Below are 22,009 nucleotides of genomic sequence, written 5' to 3'. Positions count from 1 at the left end.
TTTAAAAATTTTTTTTAAAGAAAATTTAAAAAATGGGATTTTTTTTCCCCTTTACATAAATAAACAACTTTTTAACAATGTGGCATGATTTCACTATACATCTTTCACAATTCACGTCCTGGGAACCTAATATAAAGCTAAGGTACGTGGAAAGAAACTGAACAGAAGAAAAGAAGAAAAACATTCAACAGGAACACTTTCATATATATGGATTTATTTTTTTATTTTATTTTAGTAACAACATAGATAAGATTTATTTTGTACTCCCAATCAAACTGAATGTACTAATGGTTTCGCAAAGATTAGTGTTGATATTTGGAATTAACATAGAACAAAGGTATAGACATGTGGTGGGTTGACCTTGCCTGGCTGTCAGATCCCCCAGCCAGCCGTTCTCTGAAGACGGGACAAGAAAAGATGAAAAAGCTTATGGGTTGAGCTAAAGACAGGGAGATCACTTACTAGTTACTGTCACGGGTCAAACAGACTCAAATTGGGGAAAATCACTTTAATTTATTGCCAATTAATGTAGGTTTGCCTAGTGAGAAACAAAGACAAATTAAAACAACATCTTCCCCATCCCTGTTTTTCTCCTGAGGCTCAACTTCACCCCTTCATTCCCTACTCCTCTACCTCCTCCCCAGCCCAAGCAGCGCAGGGGATGGGGAATGTGGGCTGTGGTCAGTCCATAACAGCTCCTCTCTGCTGGTCCTTCCTCCTCACACTTATTGTTTTAATGATTTTTGGTTTAATGATGTCTACTTTCCTTCTTTTAGCAACATGGACAGCATCCTCATCTATTGTAATTAAGCTGTGCACTTCACTCGTGCTGAAGACCTGACTCATATGGCATGTGTTTGTTACACCTCAATGCATTTGTACTCTGCATTTTTCTACTGCTCCTCTCCACAGTAGAAAGCACCAGACATTGGATGAGAGAGAACTGATGTACTCTCAGATTAACATGGCAAAATTCAAAAAAGATATTATAAAATACTAAAGTGACTCTAATGCAAGCAAAACACTTGAAAATCTGTAGATTGTTTGCATACTGCTATGAATGTCTTCTTTCTTTCTGGTAGTACTTCCTACTTCATTTATTGCTTTATTCCAGCAATAAAGACGTGTATTTGTAATATTGAATAAGAATATAGAAGCTTCCAGTTTCCTTTTGCAGAGGAATATGGATCGTAACACCTCTTGGTTTTAATTACAGAAGAACATTCGGAATAAAAGTTTCATGCTAATAGCACACATAAAGATGAAAAAATTCAAAGCTTATTTTGCTTCTTTTGCAGATTTTTCAGGCCAGTATTGTGAAATAGAAATGAATGAGTGTGATTCAGCTCCCTGCTTGAATGGTGCTGTCTGTCAGAATGATGTCAACAGCTATGATTGTTTTTGCCCTGAAGGTAAGTTGTTCAAAATAATTTATTTTTATTATCTTTGACAATTTTCAAAATTGCCTGCAGTCCGCAAAACATCTTCCTGACAGTCTTCAAAACCATTGTTAAAATTTCCATTCAATGAAAGTTATTCATTCTTTTCTGAAGTCTTATTTGCATCTTTGTCCACCAAGGCACCCAATAGAACAAGCATGCTCATTAAGAATGGAAATAGATATACTTGTAAGTGATACTTTTTTCAGATAGAACCTCATGATTTTAGCAAAGTCTGAAGGAGTGGAGAAAACACAAATGAGCAGTATGTGAAAGCCACAGAAAATGTAATCAATAAACTTACAAAGAAAATGTTTTATCCTGATGTACTAACTTGCAGCTTTATGACTGAGCATAGCAAGAAAATTACAAATGCCATAATAATGACTGTAATATATCTTCAATACAAAAATCTATTAAAACTTTCACAGACAAAAATAATGTGATTTTCAGCACTTTCGGTCTGCTTCTTTAAAAATGCATATTGCTCAGTGTTATCAGAAGCGTACGAACAAATGAGTGGTTTCAAGAAAAAAGTAGTTAAAGGAAAAACTAAAATGCTTTAAAACATTTAAAATTACAGTGTCTTTCTGAAATATTTTCACAAATGGGTTTCTTCTGAATATTTGTTTGGTTTTTTTAAATTGGATTTTTAGTTAAAAATAAAGTCAATGTTGTGATTTATAACCTGGTACTTTGTTTCTGCCTTTTAATCTTTCTTATACTTGTCTGATTTTAATCCTCAAATATTACTATTTAGTAAGTATGGACTCATGGTGAGTTGATTTCATAGCTTACAATATTTCAAGTATTTATATATTAATAAAAGCATTCTAGTGGTGATGATCAGTTCAGCAACTCATCAAAAAAGATGAAATTGCTAGAAATAATTCTCATAAGTACCTCCTCTGTCATTAGCTTTAATTAGAAGCCAAAACAGATATTTGAAGGCAGCTGAAAATTGAGCTTGGAAGAGATTGTTCTGCTGTTTAGTCTGTCTGACCAGCTTATAGAAAAATAAAACTTGGCATCCACATTGATAATTTTGTGGCTTACTTGTTACCTGTGAGACATGGGTCTGATTAAGCTCTAAGTGCAAATGAGAACTGTTACTGTATACATTATTAATGAACTAAGGGTAATTCTAAAGTTTTATGACTTAAGGATCAGTGGAAATTGGTTCTATGGTCAGTTTGAGAAATTATGGGAATATGCCTTGTACTGAGGGTGCTGATAGCTTAGCATTAGTCATGGTCTTCCTGCAGCCATTGCCTGTGACAGCACTAATGACAGTCATTTTGTAGCATGACGACGAATTAAAATACATTTACAAGAGCATAAAATGTCAGATATTGGAGTGGAGATTCTCCAGCAATTTCAAGTACAAAAAAACACTGTTGGACTTCCGAGTTTGCTAAAAGTCACTATGACACAAGAAACAGCAAAAAAGTAGAGAAGTAACTATTTGAGGGTTGATTTTTAAAACTATAATCAGATGCCCAAATCCCAGCATCACTTATCTTCATCTGCAATGTTCTCAAAATGGAAGAAGACACATAGATTCTTAAGTCTCTGCTAAACAAAAAGTTCAACTAGATTAATGAAAATAATGAATCCTAAATTTGTTCTTTCAATTATTAGCTCCTTTTAAAGTATATTTGATGGTCAAATGTATTTTCCTATTAATGACAGAGCAAAAAAAGCTTTTAGAAAGATCTTTCTGTAAGACTTAAAGATAATTTTATTATACAAGTAAATTGAAAAATCTATTTTTTTAGAAGAAGAGACTCAAAGACATGCTTTAAAAAAGAAGGCACAGATATAGCTGAATAATACATAGCTCTTTGTTTTTTTCCAATCAAGGATTTGAAGGTCTGAACTGTGAAATCAACTTTAATGAGTGCACTTACGGCTTCTGTAAAAGCAATTCAACTTGTTTAGACCTGGTTGCAGACTATAGTTGTGTTTGTCCTCCAGGATTCACCGGTAAGATTTATTTTAACTCTGGAAATGACATTAAATAGTTAAACTTTTTATTTTCTTTTCTGAAATCAAAGCAAACTCTTTTTAATTGCATTTTGTTCAGTGTTTTAGCATTAATAAAAAAATTCAACTCAGTGTTCTATGCTATTGATAATCTGATTTAATTTCCCTACTAATAGGATAAAAATTGAAAGCAGTGTTTATGCTGTTTGATTAATTGATGGAAAGCAAAACTGTATTTTGCCTATTAAAAAAACTTTTCAAAAAACACCTAGTCTATGAAAAATAGGTGATCAATAAGTGAGCACTGATAGCTATAGCAGATGCTGTTTGTCTTCAGAAGACCACATCACAACCATACTTGATTGAAATAGAAACAATACAATTTTAGCAAGATGACACTTTGTTCTCTTCAGGAAAGATACCGTCAGATGCTTATGATAAATAGCTTGTGAATTGCACAATTATTTGTGTGTTTAACAGGTTTAAGAAAATAGCTCTTCCATCAGGAGCAGTCTTCATGGCCCTGCTTTCTGCCAGAAGCAGCTAACAGGATCATGGGGAAATCAATATAACTGTCTGAAAAAATATGCCATCTTAACAACTAATACGCTGTGATATCAGGGACTGGAACACATTGACTTTCAGCTGCTGATTTCAGAGAGGCAAATGGAGCAGCATTAGTCATAACCAGTAACAGGAAGACAAGCAATGGCAGTCTCAGAAATCATACACGACAATCACAAAACAAGTGGGTGTTGTAATAAAAAGCCAAACAGAAAGCTCAAAATCTGTGGTGACCAATGAAGAGGAAAGGAAAAACCGAGAGAGATCTATTATGGAGAAATGGAAGATTAAAGAAGCAAGCAGAGCAGCGAAGGATGAGGAGGCAAAATTAACTTAGAAGCAAATAGAGCATTTCAAGTTGATAGTAACACCAGTGACATCCAGTTTAGGCGCACTTCACACATATTTCGTCAATGGTTAAAAACAGGCAGATGGGACATAAGGAACTTAAGATGATACATGGAGATTTAGAATCTGTGAAAGTGATAATAGCTGCAGTTCCCACAGACGTCTCTGATTTTGCTTGATCCATGCCAACATATTCTAATATTATTCAGCATTACAAAACTAAGACGTGCTCTATTTCCTACAAGATCATATTCTCCTTCTTTCTTTGATAACTGGCTTTGCTGTCATGAATTTGCATAGTCTATGCCTATTTTTGTGTCAATCATGAAAATAATGGTGGTGATTACAAAGTATTTGTTCACATAAATAGAAGCATTTTTAACACAATAATTTTAAAAGAAGGAGCTTTAAAAACTTACTGCTATACTATAAGGATCAAAATGGAAAACACCTAACTTTTCCATAGGAGGTTGCAAACAGTCAGTTTGAATTAGGTAATGCAAGTAAAGCTGTTCCTTTGAAAATACAGCTACTTTGGGATATAATGGAATCCACGTTACAGAACCAGAACTATAAACTAATGTGTGGGTGTCACAAAGGCAGCCTGGAACAGAGTATGTTCTCCTTAGGATGAATACTTTATCCCAGATTCATGCTGATGCAAACAGTTTGACAAAAACGTATCTGTTCATTTCAAGACAAACAGGAGTCAAGATGTGTCAGCTGTAAAACAGTTACCAGTGAGTTATGGGCAGATTTTAAAGGATACCTCCAGGCCTATGGTGAAGTCATAGAAGTTCACATGACTGCATAATAGGCCGTTATGAAAAGGCTCTATTTTCTCCTGCATTTCCTGTGTGAGAGACTTTGCATCGTGAATGTGCTATTGATCTCACTTCTTATTAGCTTTTTTTGTGAGACAGGACAGCTCCCACAAGAAAACAAATCAGCCAGTCTGCTGACTGGAATTGGAAGTGGGGATGAGGATCCTCCTGATTACACTGAATATTTTCATCTGTGCTCATGCTATTTGTATAATAAATGCAGAGTCAGCCATTGTGGATGCCATTATATCTGCTGTCTTCAGGCTTTCCAACAACTGCTTCGCCCTCCTGAGAAAAGTCTTTGTTGCAAAATACTGAATATTCGAGCTTCTATCATCTAAGAAAAGCAAACAGCAGTAAAAGAACTGATGTAAATGGCCCAAGAAGATACTGCCATAATAACAGTGACACACTTAAAACCTTTTTAAGGGCAAAAGCAAACATAGTGTATATATAGGAAGTTTTTGTTTATCCAGTTAATATTTAAGTGATGTAGAAATCCATATTATATAATGAATGCAGAAAAGCACCATTAACAGCACTGTCAAAATTGTTATACCAGAAAACTTATTATCTACCCATTTTCTTTGGTTTCATATTCAGTGTCCCTCTGGGCCCTACAGGTGACAGTTTGAGTCTTCTCCAGAAGGAGTGGGGGAATTTAGGCCTTATTTATTAGCATAATAAGCTCTTCCCCAAGAAAAAGATGAAGTTCCTGGTGGGCGTTTCTTCCTCCTTCATCGGGAGTCCAGTTGGGGTTATCTTCATACATTTTCTCACCCAGCCTGTATCCTTTTCCTGCACTGCCAGATGCAGCCTGGCAGTGGCCCCCAGCCACAAAAGGGCTATGGTTTGTCAGGCAGTGACCGGGGGGAGGGAGGAGGGAAGGGTGTCACCCCCTCCCCAGCGGGGCCACCCCCGAGCTGGAGCTGGAGCTGGAGCTGGAGCTGGAGCTGGAGCTGGAGCAGGGCAGGCAGCAGTCACTGGCCCCAGCGCAGGGGTTAAACCAGAGACACCCAGCTCAGGCCAGGGCTGAGCCCCTGCACTGCCGGGGCAGCGCACAGCCAGGGCATCTCCCTGCTGAGGGCAGAAATCATATTTACTGGGCTACAACAGTTAGCTCTGACTACACACAGGCACGAGTTAGAAAGTTCATCAACAGATCTGCTAACTCCCTGTTGGTCACATCTTGTATTTTTCCAATGACACTTGATCAAGGAAGTGAAATTTGAAAAAGTCCAGTAAAAGTATAGGGCTGATTTTTTCTTTTCAAGTTTTTTCAAATGCATTTTTGTTTTCCTGGCATGTTAAAAGGGATTTCCAAATAAGGTTTAGCTTTAGCATCTGAGCTGGTCAGGTACAAAAAACTGCCTTAGGCCTAGTTGTTTGCTTGTCTTGCTGTTTACTAGCTCCGTGCCTGGCAGCATCACTCCGCTTCGGTGCCACGTGCCTTGTGCATGAACGCTCTGCTGGAAGGGGAGCGTTGGACAGGAGGGAAACAGCTGCCTGTTTGAATGGCCTTGGCTGTGGTGGTCCGCAGGCAGTGGAGCTTGTTCCTTCCCTGGCAGGTGAGCTGGGAAGAGGCAGCAGGTGCAGCAGAAAGCAGGTCTGGATGGAGGGAATGGCACTCTCCTGCTGCAAAAAGCCAGGAGGACAGGAACACCCAAAACACCTGAGAGAGTCTTGAGAGGAGCAGGGAGTCTTCCTGAGGCTTCTGCTCCCAAGTGCATTTTTATTGTTAAAAGGGTGAGCACCGGAGTGCTGGCAGCTTTGCAACCTGCTGCATGGAGCTTCCTTTACTCTGAGAAAGACAGGCAGACAGAGAGAAGCAGCTCCTGAAAAAGACAAGGAAAATACTTTCTCTGTATTAAATCAAAGCTTGCTCTCAAATGCCCTCTTGTGGGAGTCAGCATACACAGGATCACTGTAATTATCCCATAGTAGAGAGCTACCGGACAAATGGACAGATGGCGGCACTGCCACCTCCTTGCCTTACAATGTTTTGTTTGATTTTGTCAGTTAGAGGGGTTTCAAGAACATCTGGTAGTTGAGATAGGTAAAGGCAATCCAAGTGTCTTAAACTGGCAAGCTTCAAAAATTAGAAAAAGGCTTGCTCAGCACATCCAGACTACTTAATTCTGGGCATTATCAGAACCTGAAGGTAGGTGAAGTAGGGAATTTTAATATTGAATAGTAGGACACATATAGTACCTTAAGTAGAAAGATACCTCAAATCAAAGCATCAATCAGGTGGGCTGGTATGGAATTCACCAGTGGTACAGAAGGAGGAGGCAATTTTATGAGGTGTTGGTTACTGACCATTTTCATTACTTGGGTGGATTTTCTCTGGTAGTGTAAGTCACTGGAACCCAAGAATTTTGTAAGCCAGTGTTCTGGGATGAGACGGTATTTTTTTTTTAATCTCGAATCAGTGATGGAATTGTATTTTGTCCATTGTAAACTCTTCGCCTATTTTAAATGTTAGAAGAGGTTATTAATTAAATGGATTTCAAAACTCTGCACACCTGCCTGAGTGTAGAAGTGATCCCTATGCTAGTAAAGTGACATCAGTGAACAATGGGTAGAAAAAACATGATTTCAAAGTGATTTTTACTTTAGCACTTAGCACTAATTTTCTTGTAATTTATATGCATGAGATTCTTAAACTGACTTCCGTACTTATATCATGGTCCATATGAATTCTCCAGGTTTAACATGATCCTTGTTTTAGGTTTTGCCCATGTCTCATTCATGTGTCTCATTACCATGAGGCAGTATGAATCAACATTTAAAATCTACCATCAGTCATATGTTGACTTAAATAAGTCTTTAGGCTTTACACAGCAGACTAAATAAATTTGCAAGCCTTTTAATATGCTTTCTGAAGATCAAATCTGTATAATTTCCTCTGGAGTATCTCATACTATGAGCTTTAAGAATCTTGTAGTAGCTATTGTGGATAAACAAATGGTCCTTGCAACACTGAACATTTGAAAACCAAAATTATAAAAGGATGTGCAATGTCTTCTAGCTCAACTCCATCACAAGGCAAAAGGTGATACCTTTTTTTGTGCTTTCAAAAATCTTTACCTGTGTGTTCTTTGTCTGTGGTTTTCTAAACTTTATTTTCAGTAAGCCTGAAAAAGCATTTCTCTTTTAGGCAGCTTTTGACTGTCCCAGATGGTTTTAGTTAATATCAGGACAGTTTAAAATCATTGAGTTGCTCCATCCTCCGTTCCACACTAAGCATCTCCAGTCCTGTCCTCAACAATTCAAAGGAAAGATTGGTGGTTACCCATCTTCAGAGGCACTCACAGATACTTGGTCTCCCTTGCATCTCACGCACCAGATTATTGCTCCACATCAATGGCCCTTACACAAGCAGCCCAAAAGCCCAGTATTCTTTACTCTGTTGTCCCCTAATGACAGAGTTCATACAAACAACATACCTGTGTCTGATCTCTAGTCAAAACACAAAGGTTTTTCAACCCAACCCAAAACCTGGAAGCTGAAGACTGAAGAGGGCAGGATGCTTCCCCCGGCTCCTGGCCAGCAGAGCTCTCATTCACAGCGGGCCCGTGGTGGCACGAGAGCGAGAGGCTGACTGCCTTTCCCCCTTGCTCACCTGGGACGGTGCCATGGGCTGCTGGTTTTCAGAAACGCTCCAGAAGGCGGGCTGCCGAGGGCAGGCTTCCCACAGTTGGGCGTGCAAACTTAACATGCTGGAAAATAAACACTATTTATGCATATATGGAAATGTATTCAATACGTATTCTGTGGTTATTAGAGAAGGTTTATCGTCACGTCTAATGTGTAAGTGTACCTGCTTCCCCTGGAAGGAATTCAGGTTAGAACGCTGAGTAGGAAAAAAAAGGGATCAGTAGAGTGCAGAAAAGTCTGTTTAAGTTTCATCATGCTGCAAATTACATTACATGAAAATTTAGATAAACTAATACATAAAAACTATTGAATTGCACGAAAGAAAAACAAATCAATTACAGTTCAGAGGCAATGTTTTTTCCAGTCATCTAAAAAATAAGCAAAGTCTCTTCTTTTTGGTGAGAAATCGAACGGCATATTTCTCCAACAGTTTTCCATCTGCAAATACTAAGCATAATTTGTTTAAATTAGAAGGTGAATAGTAACAGTTGGAACCATCTGAAAAAAAGATAAGTTAATTCTTAACTCAAAAATTTAATTAGTTTATAAGGGATTTCCTTTATCCTTGCACTACTGGAGGTGTTATGAGATTATATTTGTATTTTAGTTTATCCCTTTTATTTTAGATACATTGGGGTGTTTTTCAATAGTGATGCCAATCGTCATGCATAATATAATGTATGTAGAACATACATTCATATCTTTATGTGTATTTAATTAATTTTAGATAAATTGGAACATAATAATTTAATATGAATAGGCTTGTTTTTCAATTAAAAAAATGTTGTCAGTTGCTGGGAGGACCTTATCAAATAAAAAATGAAAAGCAATCATGTCTAGAAAAGCTCACAGAGTAATTAACATACATGCAGAAGACTCATGGTTGAAATTCTTAGCCTTCCTGAATCACTGTGGGAAATAAACCAATTTTTTCCTTAAATCCACACTTTTTCTATAAACCATTTCTCTTTTGTCCTTTTGTTTGTATGTGTTTTCTATTTATATTCTAAACAGTTAAGGTCATGGATGACATCATACTATGAACAGTAATATGCCAGCAGAGTTTTTTTCCTTTTAACATCTGAGTGCATCTGTAAAAATAACATGGAATTTCCTAGTGCATCAAGATTTTTATTATAACTGCCTCAATTAATCTGCTAGGACTAAATTTTCTGTTACTACATGAGCAATCAGTGAATGAACTCTGACATAAGATAATCTGCCTCCATCCAGCTTCCCCAGGTCAGATTTTCCGTTCCCTATTAACAGAATATTAACAGATATTCTGTTAATGAATTTGAGAAACGGAAGTGGGATCTTACAAAAGAATGGGTTTTTGCTAGTTTTTTTATAGCAGGCAGTTCCTCTTCTGAAAAAAATCCACCAAATCATTGATGTTGGAAAAAGTCTTTTGCTCAACACTGCCTTTGCAATATTAACTAGCATTGTACCAGAGGTTTTGATACTAAATTGTATCTCCCAGTATATACTGGGCTGTGTTTTTAACAAGTGAAACAATTTACCTTTGGGCACGCTCTTCTTTGACAAAGCCATACTATGAAAGGTATGACACTATCAGTTTTAGTATGACCATGCTCAGTAGTAGCCATATTTGGTGCCATCTTCAGTAGCCTGTTGACTTTTTTCCTCCTTCACTCTTTGGCCTTTTTGTTTGTTTTGATTTTTTTTTCTTTTTCTTTTTTTACACCTTTCTCAGTTCTGCAACTCCCTATAACTACTGGTTTTGCTATATTTAAGGCATTTTACATATGTTAGGCATTTGTTCTTTGTCCATTTTGTTATCCCTAAAACCGTTTTTGTGCAGCTCCTATGTTTGCTTCACTACCAGTAACTGGCCACAGGTTAGCTGTTAAGAGCCTTGGAGTCTCTGGTACCATCCTACAAGCACACCTTCAAGGCCTCTCCTCTGTCCCCTGAACTCCTTCACGCTGAAGCCTTACGCTGGGCTCATAATTAGTTCATTCTATACAGCGTAACTACTTGTAATTCCTCTCTACATCTTATTAACAATAAGCATAACATGATGCAATGGTACAAAATTAAGGAAAATCAAAACAAATGTGGCAAGATCCATCTGACCACTAGACAAGTCTTAAGGCATCTGGTGTTAGGTTGACACCAAACCCGTGGCCTGATGCTAGCAATGGCAATGCCATATGTACTGACATACAGGGCTGCAGTAGCATTAACGGGGACATTACCCCACAGCTTGACTCACTTCACTTAAACAGTAGGTTGACCAGAGACGAGGAGTCTTGAGGCAGGAGGGGGAAAGTGTTAAACACGGAGTGATGTGTTTAAAGCTGTTTATACAATTTTTATATGAAGATTTTTTTCCTTGGCACTTTTGCAGTCAGGTAAGAAAGAGAATTGCATAGATTATTTGCTCTGGTAGCAGCAGAGCAGCACCTGACAGCCAGTTTTCCTAGGAACCTCCAGAACCTCCAAGGACAGGATATACACATTTCACATGATGACAATGATGCTACAGAGCCCAGCTGCCTCGAGGTGAGCTATTGCTGTCACAGAAATACATCTGGCTCTCAGACTTGTCTTGATGTTTTCCCCAGAAAGACCCATAAAAGGCTACAGGATGAGTGAATTTATTCTAGAAGTCTTCTAACAACCCGTAGATTGCTGGTTGTATGCTCTACATTAGGTCTGTATACCAGAAGGCAGTTAATGTTGCCCATTAACCACCTTGTACTGAACCTAATTACTTAGTTTTGATTAAAGCATACAATGAATTCAGAAGTGTTCAATCCTGATTTGAATGCATGAAGAGAAGCCAGAATTTCACTGCTTTTTTTTTTTTTTTGAGTTGTAATCACCATCACATTTAGAAGTTTATATTAAATATTTTATTTAAATTTTTGTCTTCAACTTCAAGCTATTGCTTCTCATTACCTTTTCTACACAAAATGAAAAAGTCTCTTGCTACCCAAGGATTTTCTCTTTGTAAAGACACTTACACACTGTAATCAAGTCACTTCTTGTTTTTGTTTGTTCTAAATGTAACAGATGGAGCTCTTTAAGCCTTTGCCGACAGCATGCTTTCTTCAGTTGTTGAATAAATTGTGTAGCTTTTCCTGCATCCTTCCCACTTATTTTTAAATATGGAACATTGTAGTCAATGTTTTATGCAGAGGTATTTTACACATCAATATTCCTTCTTGTTTTTTTTAAATACATCTTAGAATTTCTTATTTTATTATACTTTTCTCACAGCACTGCAATAGGACTCGTGCTGCGGTCTTCAGCAGTCCTTTTCAGATCACTTTTGTTATTTCCTCACACACATTTCAGCTACAGTTCAGTAGCTATAACCTACATATCTTTTTCTTTGCTTGTATCTGGCAGCTGCAAGTGACCAGAAATGACCTGTGGTACATTGAAAAATGTACTGTTTAACTAAACAAAAGTTATCACAGGATTTCAGTTAGTGCATATGCTTGCTCTCCTGTAGAAGGGAGATACAGGAAAGGAAGTGAGAGTGGAAATGCAAAGTCTGTTTAAAAGTCAGTGTTGAAATAATATAGTAAGGGCTTTTCACATTCACCTACAGAAAAAGAGGCTCAGGGAAATATGAAATGGCTCATTTCCCTCATTATGATTTTCTCATGAGAAATACTTGAGGGGTGAGTATAGGTTGAATGTGCCAAAAGCTGTACTGCTCTCTTTGTAAGAGTAGGGCTTTCCATCTATCCCTCTGTAATTTCAAACATGTACATTTATGGTGTGCATGAAGAATGTCTTTGTCTCTGCCTGTTAGTGTTATTATTTTTATCCTCTGCTTCTCTTGCCTACTGCATGCCTGCACTCACCTCTGTCTTATCTGACTAATACAGAAATGTGTTTTGATGTAGAGACAGAGCAGACACACAGATTTGGATAGAAGCGCTAGGCTGCAAAGTGGGAGCCCTGTTATCACACACCAAGCAACGTAAGACCTTTACTCTTCCATGAGGCAAAGCAAATTTCCAGACAATCCAACTCACTACACAAACACAAAAGCCTTCAGACCTTCTTCAGTGTTATAAACAGTGTGCATGCCCTGTAAATTAGATAATCATGACACTAGAACAAAACACTAAAGATCATCTATTCCATCCTCATCCCAGCAGAAAACATATACTACACTACGTCATTTCTCACCTCTTTGTCTTTCCTTAAAGAAGTCCAACACTATTCTTTATTTTCCTCAGGCAATCTTTCCATTGTGTTATTTTACTAACTATTAGAAAGAGTTCCTTATCATCTAATCTGACTTTCACTGCAGTTTAAATGCATTACTTTTTACCCGGTCTGCTATGAACATGGAGAACTAAAGACATTTGCAAAAGCTTTTTCTTATTTTATGATTGTCATCACGTTTCTATTCAAATCTTCCTTATTTAGGCTTTAGAGCCCCATTCATTTTGTTTATCCTAAGAAGTTATGCTTTTGAGTTCTTTGTCATTCCTGTCATGCTCATGTGGACTGTCTTCATTTGGTCCACGTTTTCTTGAATGCAGCTCATTGTACAGTGCGAAGCACCCTTAATACAGCTTTACTCCAGTTAGATGAGAATGGAAGGATTACTTTATACTGACTATGTTAATTTTTATATATCCCAGCACACTATTTGATTTGAAATAAAATTCTGGGGTTTTTTCCTACTTGTGTTTTGCTGTATTATATTTTCCACATGTTCTGATTGGATAACGTTTGTTATTTCAAACTCTATCTCCAATTTGTCAAAATTTATGAAGACTTCCAATCCTGTCCTCCAATGTACCTTTCTGTGTTGCCACCAGTAGGCTTACACTGTTGTCCATCATCCAGATTGTTGTTGAAAACATTGAGTGGAAATGGACAGTAGACCTCTTTCAAAATTCATCCATTTCGGTAGTAAACCCACTGATAACTAATGTATGAATAAGGCTTTGCAACAATTTAGTGACTACCTAGTCCAATTATTACGATTTTACATGAGATATAGCAGCAGAAACATTACTGAAATCAAAGAGTACGACATATGCTTTTTTTTTTTTTTTTTAATCCACAAGGCCTGTAACTCTAGTGTAGAAGGGAACTGGTTTGCTTATAGAAGGCTACTTTATTATGAATTATTTTATATTTCTAAGTTCTTACAAGTAATCAGTTTAGTAGCTTTTTCCCATATTTCCTCCAGGAACTGAAATTACCTAAATGGATCTATAATTTCATGGCTCTGTCTTCTACTCCTTTTTAAAGGCTGACTTTATTGAGTCTTCAGGTACTTTACCTGTCTTCCACAAGTTCACAAAGAAAACTACTGAGCTTTTATCAGCCAGTACCCAAGGGTGAAGTTCATCAGAACAGCCTATCTGAGCATCTAACTCATCTGACAATTCTCCAGCCTGCCTTCTCTATTCAACACTGAAGTTTTGCCCTTTAATCATAGGTATCAATTATGGTAACGATCTGCTTGCAGCTGACCTTTTTACTGACAATTGAAGCAAAAGAAGCATCGAACAATTTGGCATGAGTACCATTACTGTAGCCATCCTTCTCCATTGAATGGCAAACCATACCCTTCCTTCATCTTTAATGCTGAAGTACTTACAGCATGATTTCTTTTTACCCTGACCATCCCATGATAGCTACAACTTATTCCATGCCTACACTGGTCTGATTTCATGCCCAAATACTTACGCTGTACTTCTTAGGTTATTCGTAGTAACCTGACCTATTTTGTGCTAATTGTGCATTTTCATCCTTTGGAAACCAGGAAGTGCCAAGTTGGTCTCCTAATACCCAGTGTCCTTCTCCCACAAAAAAGGTAGTTTGTCCAGGTATACTTAAAGAAAGCAGCAACTTTCTTAATTACCTTTTCACTTTAGTTAAGCCTCTCACAAGGTTTCACATCAGAAATTTTCTGCATTCTTTGCAATTTTTCTGAATTACTTTGTTATTACATTGTTCACCCTCCCTCTCCTCTCCCTTCCCATGGATCTTGATTGCTCTCACCCAGGTTCTTCATATTCAGAGACTACTTTTCCCTTTTACTTAGAATCAAATCCCAGTTGCCTCTTCCACTATTGCATGAAAAAATTGCCAATAACACATTAAAAATCTTTGAATTTTTGAATGATGATTCCTTTCCAAAATGATGTTTTGATAGTTAAATATCCCATCACTCCAAGTCCTGTGTTCTTAAGGATTCTGTTAGTTCTTTTATTTATTTAAAGTATTGAGAGAAAAAAAAAAAACCACCACCACCAAAAAAACCCCACCATGAACCAAAAAACCCCCCACCAAAACCCCCAAACCCCTAAGCTTTCATTCAACTGGTTTTACTGGATTTGTCATCTGTAGTGAATCATTAAATACAGCAGACTATCTGTGAATGTGCAATATTTCTTTAGTATGCCTGATGAGTTAATTGTTTTCATAAACCACCTATTATATTGTCTTCTAAATACTCTCCTCTACCTATGTTCTGTATGTTCTCCTATATTTTTGTTGTTTCAGATTTGAATTAATTAGAATTACAGGTCATTTAAATCTCTTTAAAAGCAGAAAAATGAATGAACAGTTGAGTGAATTAGTGGTTTTCTATTGGGATCTGAGAAATGGCTTCATTCATCTAAACATGGAAGCAACCTTGAGAAATATTTTTCTTATTATTGTTACTGAAGTTATTAATAAAAGAGTTTTTAAACTGTGGCATATAATCCTAGTAATTATGGTGTTGAGACATAGTGCTAGAATACACAAAGAATGTATTTGCAAATGTAGCTCATATGTATTCCTTTAAAATATTTAATTTGTTAACTATCAGCTATGATCTATGAATATCTCGAGTTTTAAAGCTGTCAAGCAGAAATAAAACAGTGTTTCCAACCTGGAAAAGTTAAATTATGCAGTCATCACTTGCACTGTGAAGCAGATTTTCTGCTTTCCCAAATCAGCATGATTTATAGTTTTAATGTTTAATTTTCTTTTCCGTCAGACAAAAACTGTTCCACGGATATTGATGAATGTTCCTTCAAGCCCTGCAAAAATGGAGGCCGTTGCCATGATTTGATTGGTGAATTTTACTGTAGCTGTTTGCCAGGTAAGAAGTCAGGTGATATTTAGGTGAGAAATGTTCTGTGGTATTCAAGAAAGAAATACAGTTTTTCATAAGCACACAACTAAGTAGTCATTTATTTTGCTCGAAAAGAGAGAAGGACCAAGCAGGTATTCTTTAAGCATAGTCTACAACTGCTACGTGGCCGGTGTCAGCAAAATTTGTTTACAGAGTATAACTTGAGTACCAGAAGTCCTGCCTTGCAAACTGATGGATGAGTCTCAGAAATCAACCAACACTGTCAGTGATAGTCACCCCAGAATCTTTGGGGAATTTTTAATCTCTAAATCTTTACAAAAGTTAATTTTCTTCCTTCCATGAATGTAAAATTATTTTAGCTTCATCTTTTCTACTAGCAAAAGTTATTTTTTAAATTTCTTATGGTACACTGAATAAAAAAAATGGACAGAATTTATACAGAAGTTGTCAAAAGAGTTGCTTGCAGTGATGAGAGAAGCTATTAATATCTGAAGCCATCAATAATATTAGATCAATTTTTCTGTCTTCATATGGCATACATAATTTTTATCAAATATACAGTATCTTACAGGTATATGAACTTATATGCTTCAGTGTGACTTTTTCTCTGTAGAGCTAGATTGGTGCTACAGGACAGCTAATATACATTGTGATGTAATATCTTTTAATATAACCAGCTAATCTAAGCATGTGATACTTGTATAGTATGACTAATTATAGATTTTTTTTTTCCTGCTTTCTTTATTGTGGGTCAACTAGTCATCATCTGATTGGAAAGTAGCAAATAAAACATGAAATGAGACTACTTTTTCAGTTGCAGTTTTTTCATATTCTTACATCCCTTACATTGCATTAAACCTTGTTCCAACACGTCAAGTCAGCAATATCATGGTAGAAGGATCAAGCTTATATTTGGACAGAAATATTTGCTTATAATGGACAGGAAAAAGAAGCAATTAAAATTATTATGTCCCTATAAGTATTATATATGTTTCTTTGCAGAATTAAAAATGTATACAAGCTATTTCAAGTCTAATGTATAAATAGCTTGAAAGTTATTGAAGTGTGAAACAGAAATAGCACTCACAGTCAGCACTGCCACTAAATCATAGTGTATGTGCATAAAAATAACTTGAATATACACATAAATACATATGGGTATTAGTATATATAGAAGTGTGTGTATGCATGTATTATACATGTACATACATATATATACAACTTCTTTTAAGATCTGAGTCTCCCAATAGACTTGCAGGATGCAGAATATCAAAGTTTTGTCTTTTTTATCATTATAAATTACCAGGGCTAATTTGTTAAGACTGGATTCTTATATGTTGATGTGATAAGTTAGTTTTACTTTATAAATTGCAAAGCCTGTGACTATTTCATTACTCTTTCCACTGTGGATAAACCAAATGTCATACCTCATTTTGTCAAAGAGTGCTTTGCTTTGTGCAATCACAAACACAACGATGAGTATGAAAACACCTGCCTGCTTTACAGGACTGAAAAAGTGAGATCATATGCATGAAATTATTAAAATGCTGTAAGAAGTACACATATGAATTCTCAGACTATATAAAGTTTTCATTAATATTTTTGAACACTTGTTACATATAGCCTTTGTGAAGAATTAACACATCTACAAAACACAGGATGAAAATTAATGATTTAGATAGTATTTAGTCTCACAAGTTATGAGGTTATGTATGCATGTACTGAATTTGAAAGAAGAAAGCACAGAGGTCTATAAATAGAAGAAGACAAATTATATATAATAATTATGCATCATAAGGGCTATGAGCACAGAAGACAGAACAGCTAACACAGACATGCTCGTTATCATAGCAGTTTCTAGGCTTCTCCAACGAACTGCAGGAAATATCTTCTGGAATCTTCCTTTCTGAGCAATGCCTTCTGGCAGGCTGCTACATTAGGTGAGGAATAGCTTCCAGAGAGCTTTGCTTGTTAGCTGTTTCCTTTTTAGGGAGTGCCTATACACACCATCTTCACCTGACTGCTAATTAGACAACATCAAGCAACTACTCAGCTGAAGCTTGGGGAGCAGGTATAAATCTGGTAGATAGAAACATAGTTTGTGGAGAGTAGAAGTCTGTCAGTTGTTGCAAGATTGTCCTTGAAACTATGCTAAAGACTAAGATTTATGCAATGATGGTGGTAATGTGCTATGGAACAGTCTCCAGCATCACCTGAAGTAAATACCCTGAGCAAAACAGAAGCCTTGATGCAGGTAGTACTCCTGAAGTGTGATGTTGCCATGCAGGCTTTGGGCTGCAGACAGTGCTGCTTTCTGGGCTGGGGGTGATGGTGGCCTCACCTGTGAAAAAGGTGAGCAGACTGCACACTGTCACAGGGAATGAATATAGGAGATCAATAAAGTCTTTCCACATACCCTGTAGAGGCAAAAGCCTGAGCCACATGATGCAAGGAAAGATGGACAGCTGTAGATTATGCTTAAAGGAGTAGTGGATGGAGACTCCCAAGATGAGGGATACTGCAAACTTATGACTAGCAACAGAAGGAATATTCCTTCTTTGCCTGCACACCTGCAAATACTGAACAGGTACAGTGCCCTGAGAATAGATGAGGGCAGAGCATATCTATCAGAGAAGGCACTGAGGCCAGTGGAACCTGAACCAACTGCCTGCACTGAGGACAAGTGATGGGTAATAGAAGAGATTTCATTCTGCAGGGGATAGAGGAACCCATCTGTATACCTGTCTTCATTTCTTGGAAGATTTGCTACTTGCTGGGTGCTTGGATCTCAGATCCTTTGGAGAGAGTGCCGATGTTCATCTTGCCCTCAGACTGCTACCTCCGCATTCTCACCCAAATGGGAATCAACAGTACTACCAAGGGAGATCTAGAATAAGTTGACGAGTGACTACAGAGCACTAGGAAAAGTGAAGAATGGCCTGGGAGACCAGGTGCTTTCCTCAGTCTTTTCAGTGAAAGTCAAAGGCTTAGGTAGGTTTGGGCACATCATTCAGGTGAACGCTTGGCTGTCTGGCTGGTATTGCAGACAGATCGTTAGCCTTTAGTGCCCTCTCTGAAGTACAGTAACTACTGGTGAGACATGTGGCCCAGCTGACAAGGTGGAATAAGAGCATTTTTGGCAACAGGCTTCCTACCCTGATGAGAGGGCACTCCTCCACAGGAGGACTGCCTTAACAGGAAGAGAGGTGAAGGCACATGGAGCAATGAGAAAGTGTCTAGGGGACAGAATAGTGGGGGAGGCTCCCACACTTCTGAAAGCGGCATAACTGAGGGGCTCCCTCAGTACATATGCAGAAATGCAGGCAGCCTGTGGTGCAAACATGAGGAATTAGTAATGGGTGTGCAGTTGCACAGCAATGATCTCATGGGGTTTAGAGAGACGTGGTGGGATAGCCAACACAAAGAGTGCTGCAGTGGAAGGATACTGGGCCTTTAGGCAAGGCAAACTGAGAAAGTGAGGAGGAGGGGGGTCACACTACGCAAAGGAGAGCCTCGCATATGCTGAGCTTTGCTTTGGAATGAATGATGGGCCAGTCAAGAGCTTATGGGTAAGGATTGGTGAGCAAACCCAGACAGGTGGTGTGGTGGGCATATGCCACAGACCACCTGATCAAGAAGAGGAAGTAAATGAAGCCTTCTTTAAACACCTTGAAGGTGTTTACCCTTCACCCTCACAGGCCCTCATACTCATGTGCAACTTCAATGACAGCAGTATTTGCTAGTGGTTTCACAGGGCTAGGCACAAGCAACCCAGGAGAAAAAGATTTTTATATAGGTGATCAACCAGATGACAGGGGAGATGTTCTGCTGTACTTGTTACTCACAAAAAAGTCAAAACTGGTGAGGGATGTAAAGCAGCCTTGGTCCCAATCACTGATTTGAAAATCTTTGAGAAGAGACAAGCAGCAGAATCACAGCCCTAAATTTAAGGACAGCTCATTTTGTTTGAGGTATCTGCTTGACTGGATCCTCACCCTTGTAGAGCAAAGGAGCCCAGGACAACCTTCTCAAACACAGTAATGGTCCATTCCAATGTGCAGGAAGCTGAGCAGGTGTGACAGAAGGATGAAGGAAACAAGGGCCTGTTGATGAATGATATGCATGTAGTGACAAAGGGTGTGGAAAAGAGAGAGGTTATAAATGGCTTCCCTGCTTATGTTTACTGATAAATTCACCCTCATGTGACTCCCAGATTGCTCTGCCTAGAGGCAGAATCTGTGGGAGTGAAGCATTATGCATGGCAGAGGAAAATAATTAGGAAAGACTTAAGCAAATTAGGCAGACATAAGTATGTGGGACCTGATGAGATGCATCCACAGGTGCTGAGGGAGCTGGCTGGCATCATTGTGAGACTACCGTCTGTTATCTTTGAATAGTCATACTGGTTAAGGGAGATTTCTGATGACTAGAGAAACCCCATCTTAATGAGGAGGATTCAGACAACTACAGGCAAGTCAGTCTAACCTCAGTCCCTGGGAAGATTATAGAACAAATGCTCCTGGAAGCTGCGTGCAAGAACATGAAGGACAGGAAGCTGACTGGAAACAATCACCATGGATTTACTGAGGGTGAATCATGCCTAACCAGTCTAGTAGCCTTCTATCATGAAATAGCCAGCGCTCTGGGTAAGTTGAGAGCAGTGGATGCAATTGACATTGAAAGGCTTTTGACATGACCTCTCTGAGTAAAGCTGTTGTCAAAGTGAGGTATACAGACTGGAAAAGTAAACAGTAAGATGGGCTCAAAATTGGCTGGACCACCATGGTTGAAGTATTTGTGGTAAGTGGCACAAAGCCTAGTTGGCAATCAGTAACTAGTGGCATTCATCATTATTTGATACTTGAATCAAATCTGTCTAGTGTTTTTATTAGTGACCTGGACAATGGGTTACATTCTCAGGAAATTCACAGGTGATGTAAAACTAGGTGGAATGGTTGATATGCTGAAGGCTAGGGTTTCTGTTCAGAGGGACTTTGACAGGCTGGAGAAGCAAGCCAACAGGAATCTCACAGAGTTCAACAAACAAAGTCCCACAGCTTTGGAAGAATAGTCCCATGCACCAGGACAGCCTGGTGGCCAACTGGCTGAAAAGCAGCCAGAAAACCAACCTGGGAGTCCTGGTGGACAACAAGTAGCACATGAGCCAGCCATGTAGCAAAGAAGCATCCTGGGTTGCATTAAGAAGAGTGTAGACAGCAGGTCTGGAGATGATTCTTTTTCTACTCATGACTTGTGAAACTGCATCTGAAGGACTGTGCGTAAATGTTGCATTCTCCACTAAAAGAAGGACATTGCCTGCTAGGGCAAGTCCAGCAAAGGACCATGAAGATGGCCAGAGGCCTGGAGAACCTGATGCACAAAGAGAGGCTGAGGTAATGCGACCTGTTCAGCCTGAAGAAAAGGCTAAGACAAGATTTTTATTGGGGTTTACAACTACCTCATGGGAGGATACAGGGAAGACAGAGCAAGGCACTTCTCAGAGGTGAAAATTGTGGCAGTGAAAAAGGCAATGGGCACAAGTTAGAATGCAGAAGAATTCTGATTAGATATTAGGGGGAGGAAATCACTATGAAGATAATTAACTATTGGAATAAGTTATCTGGAAATCTTATGGAATCTTTGTCCTTGGAGACATATTCAGATCTTGACAGGACAGTTCCCTGAACTACCTGATCCAGCTGGTCTTGCTCACTGTGAGGATTAGACTAGATGGCCTTGAGAAGTCATTTCCAACATAAATTATCTCGTGGTTCTATTACTAAATAAGGAATCTTTGCCTATTTTTTTGTATACTTTACAAATGTAATACTTTTAGTTGAATTTGAATTGAACTACCTGTGTCTACACGCAGAGTCTTTAAGATTGCAAGTATTTCAGCCGTATCTAAAAGTTTTCCATAATCTTTATTAGGGTGTCACCTTTTATCAATCAATCAACTTTGTAGCTGAAAAATATAAGTGTTTGTTTATAAGCAATGCTTTTCCAAAACCAGAATTTGTATGAATATTTTAAAACTTCTCAAATATAATTTTCCCCATGTGTTAATTTAGCCTTCCACTAGAAAATAGCTT

General features: G+C 38.1%; 1 protein-coding gene across 1 annotated transcript in view; it reads left to right on the top strand.

Annotated features, from left to right (window-relative positions):
• The window catches only part of EYS (eyes shut homolog), a 906,089-nt gene that overhangs the window by 252,638 nt on the left and 631,442 nt on the right, over positions 1-22,009 (top strand). The window contains 3 exon segments of the mRNA XM_075747398.1: positions 1,299-1,412; positions 3,303-3,425; positions 15,819-15,923. Coding sequence (XP_075603513.1) covers positions 1,299-1,412; positions 3,303-3,425; positions 15,819-15,923 — 342 coding nt within the window.

This window comes from Balearica regulorum, chromosome 3 (assembly GCF_011004875.1).
Source record: "Balearica regulorum gibbericeps isolate bBalReg1 chromosome 3, bBalReg1.pri, whole genome shotgun sequence".
In the NCBI taxonomy this organism is placed as follows: Eukaryota; Metazoa; Chordata; class Aves; order Gruiformes; family Gruidae; genus Balearica; species Balearica regulorum.
Note: the sequence above shows the minus strand (reverse complement) of the source record. Positions and strands in the feature narration are given on the sequence as shown.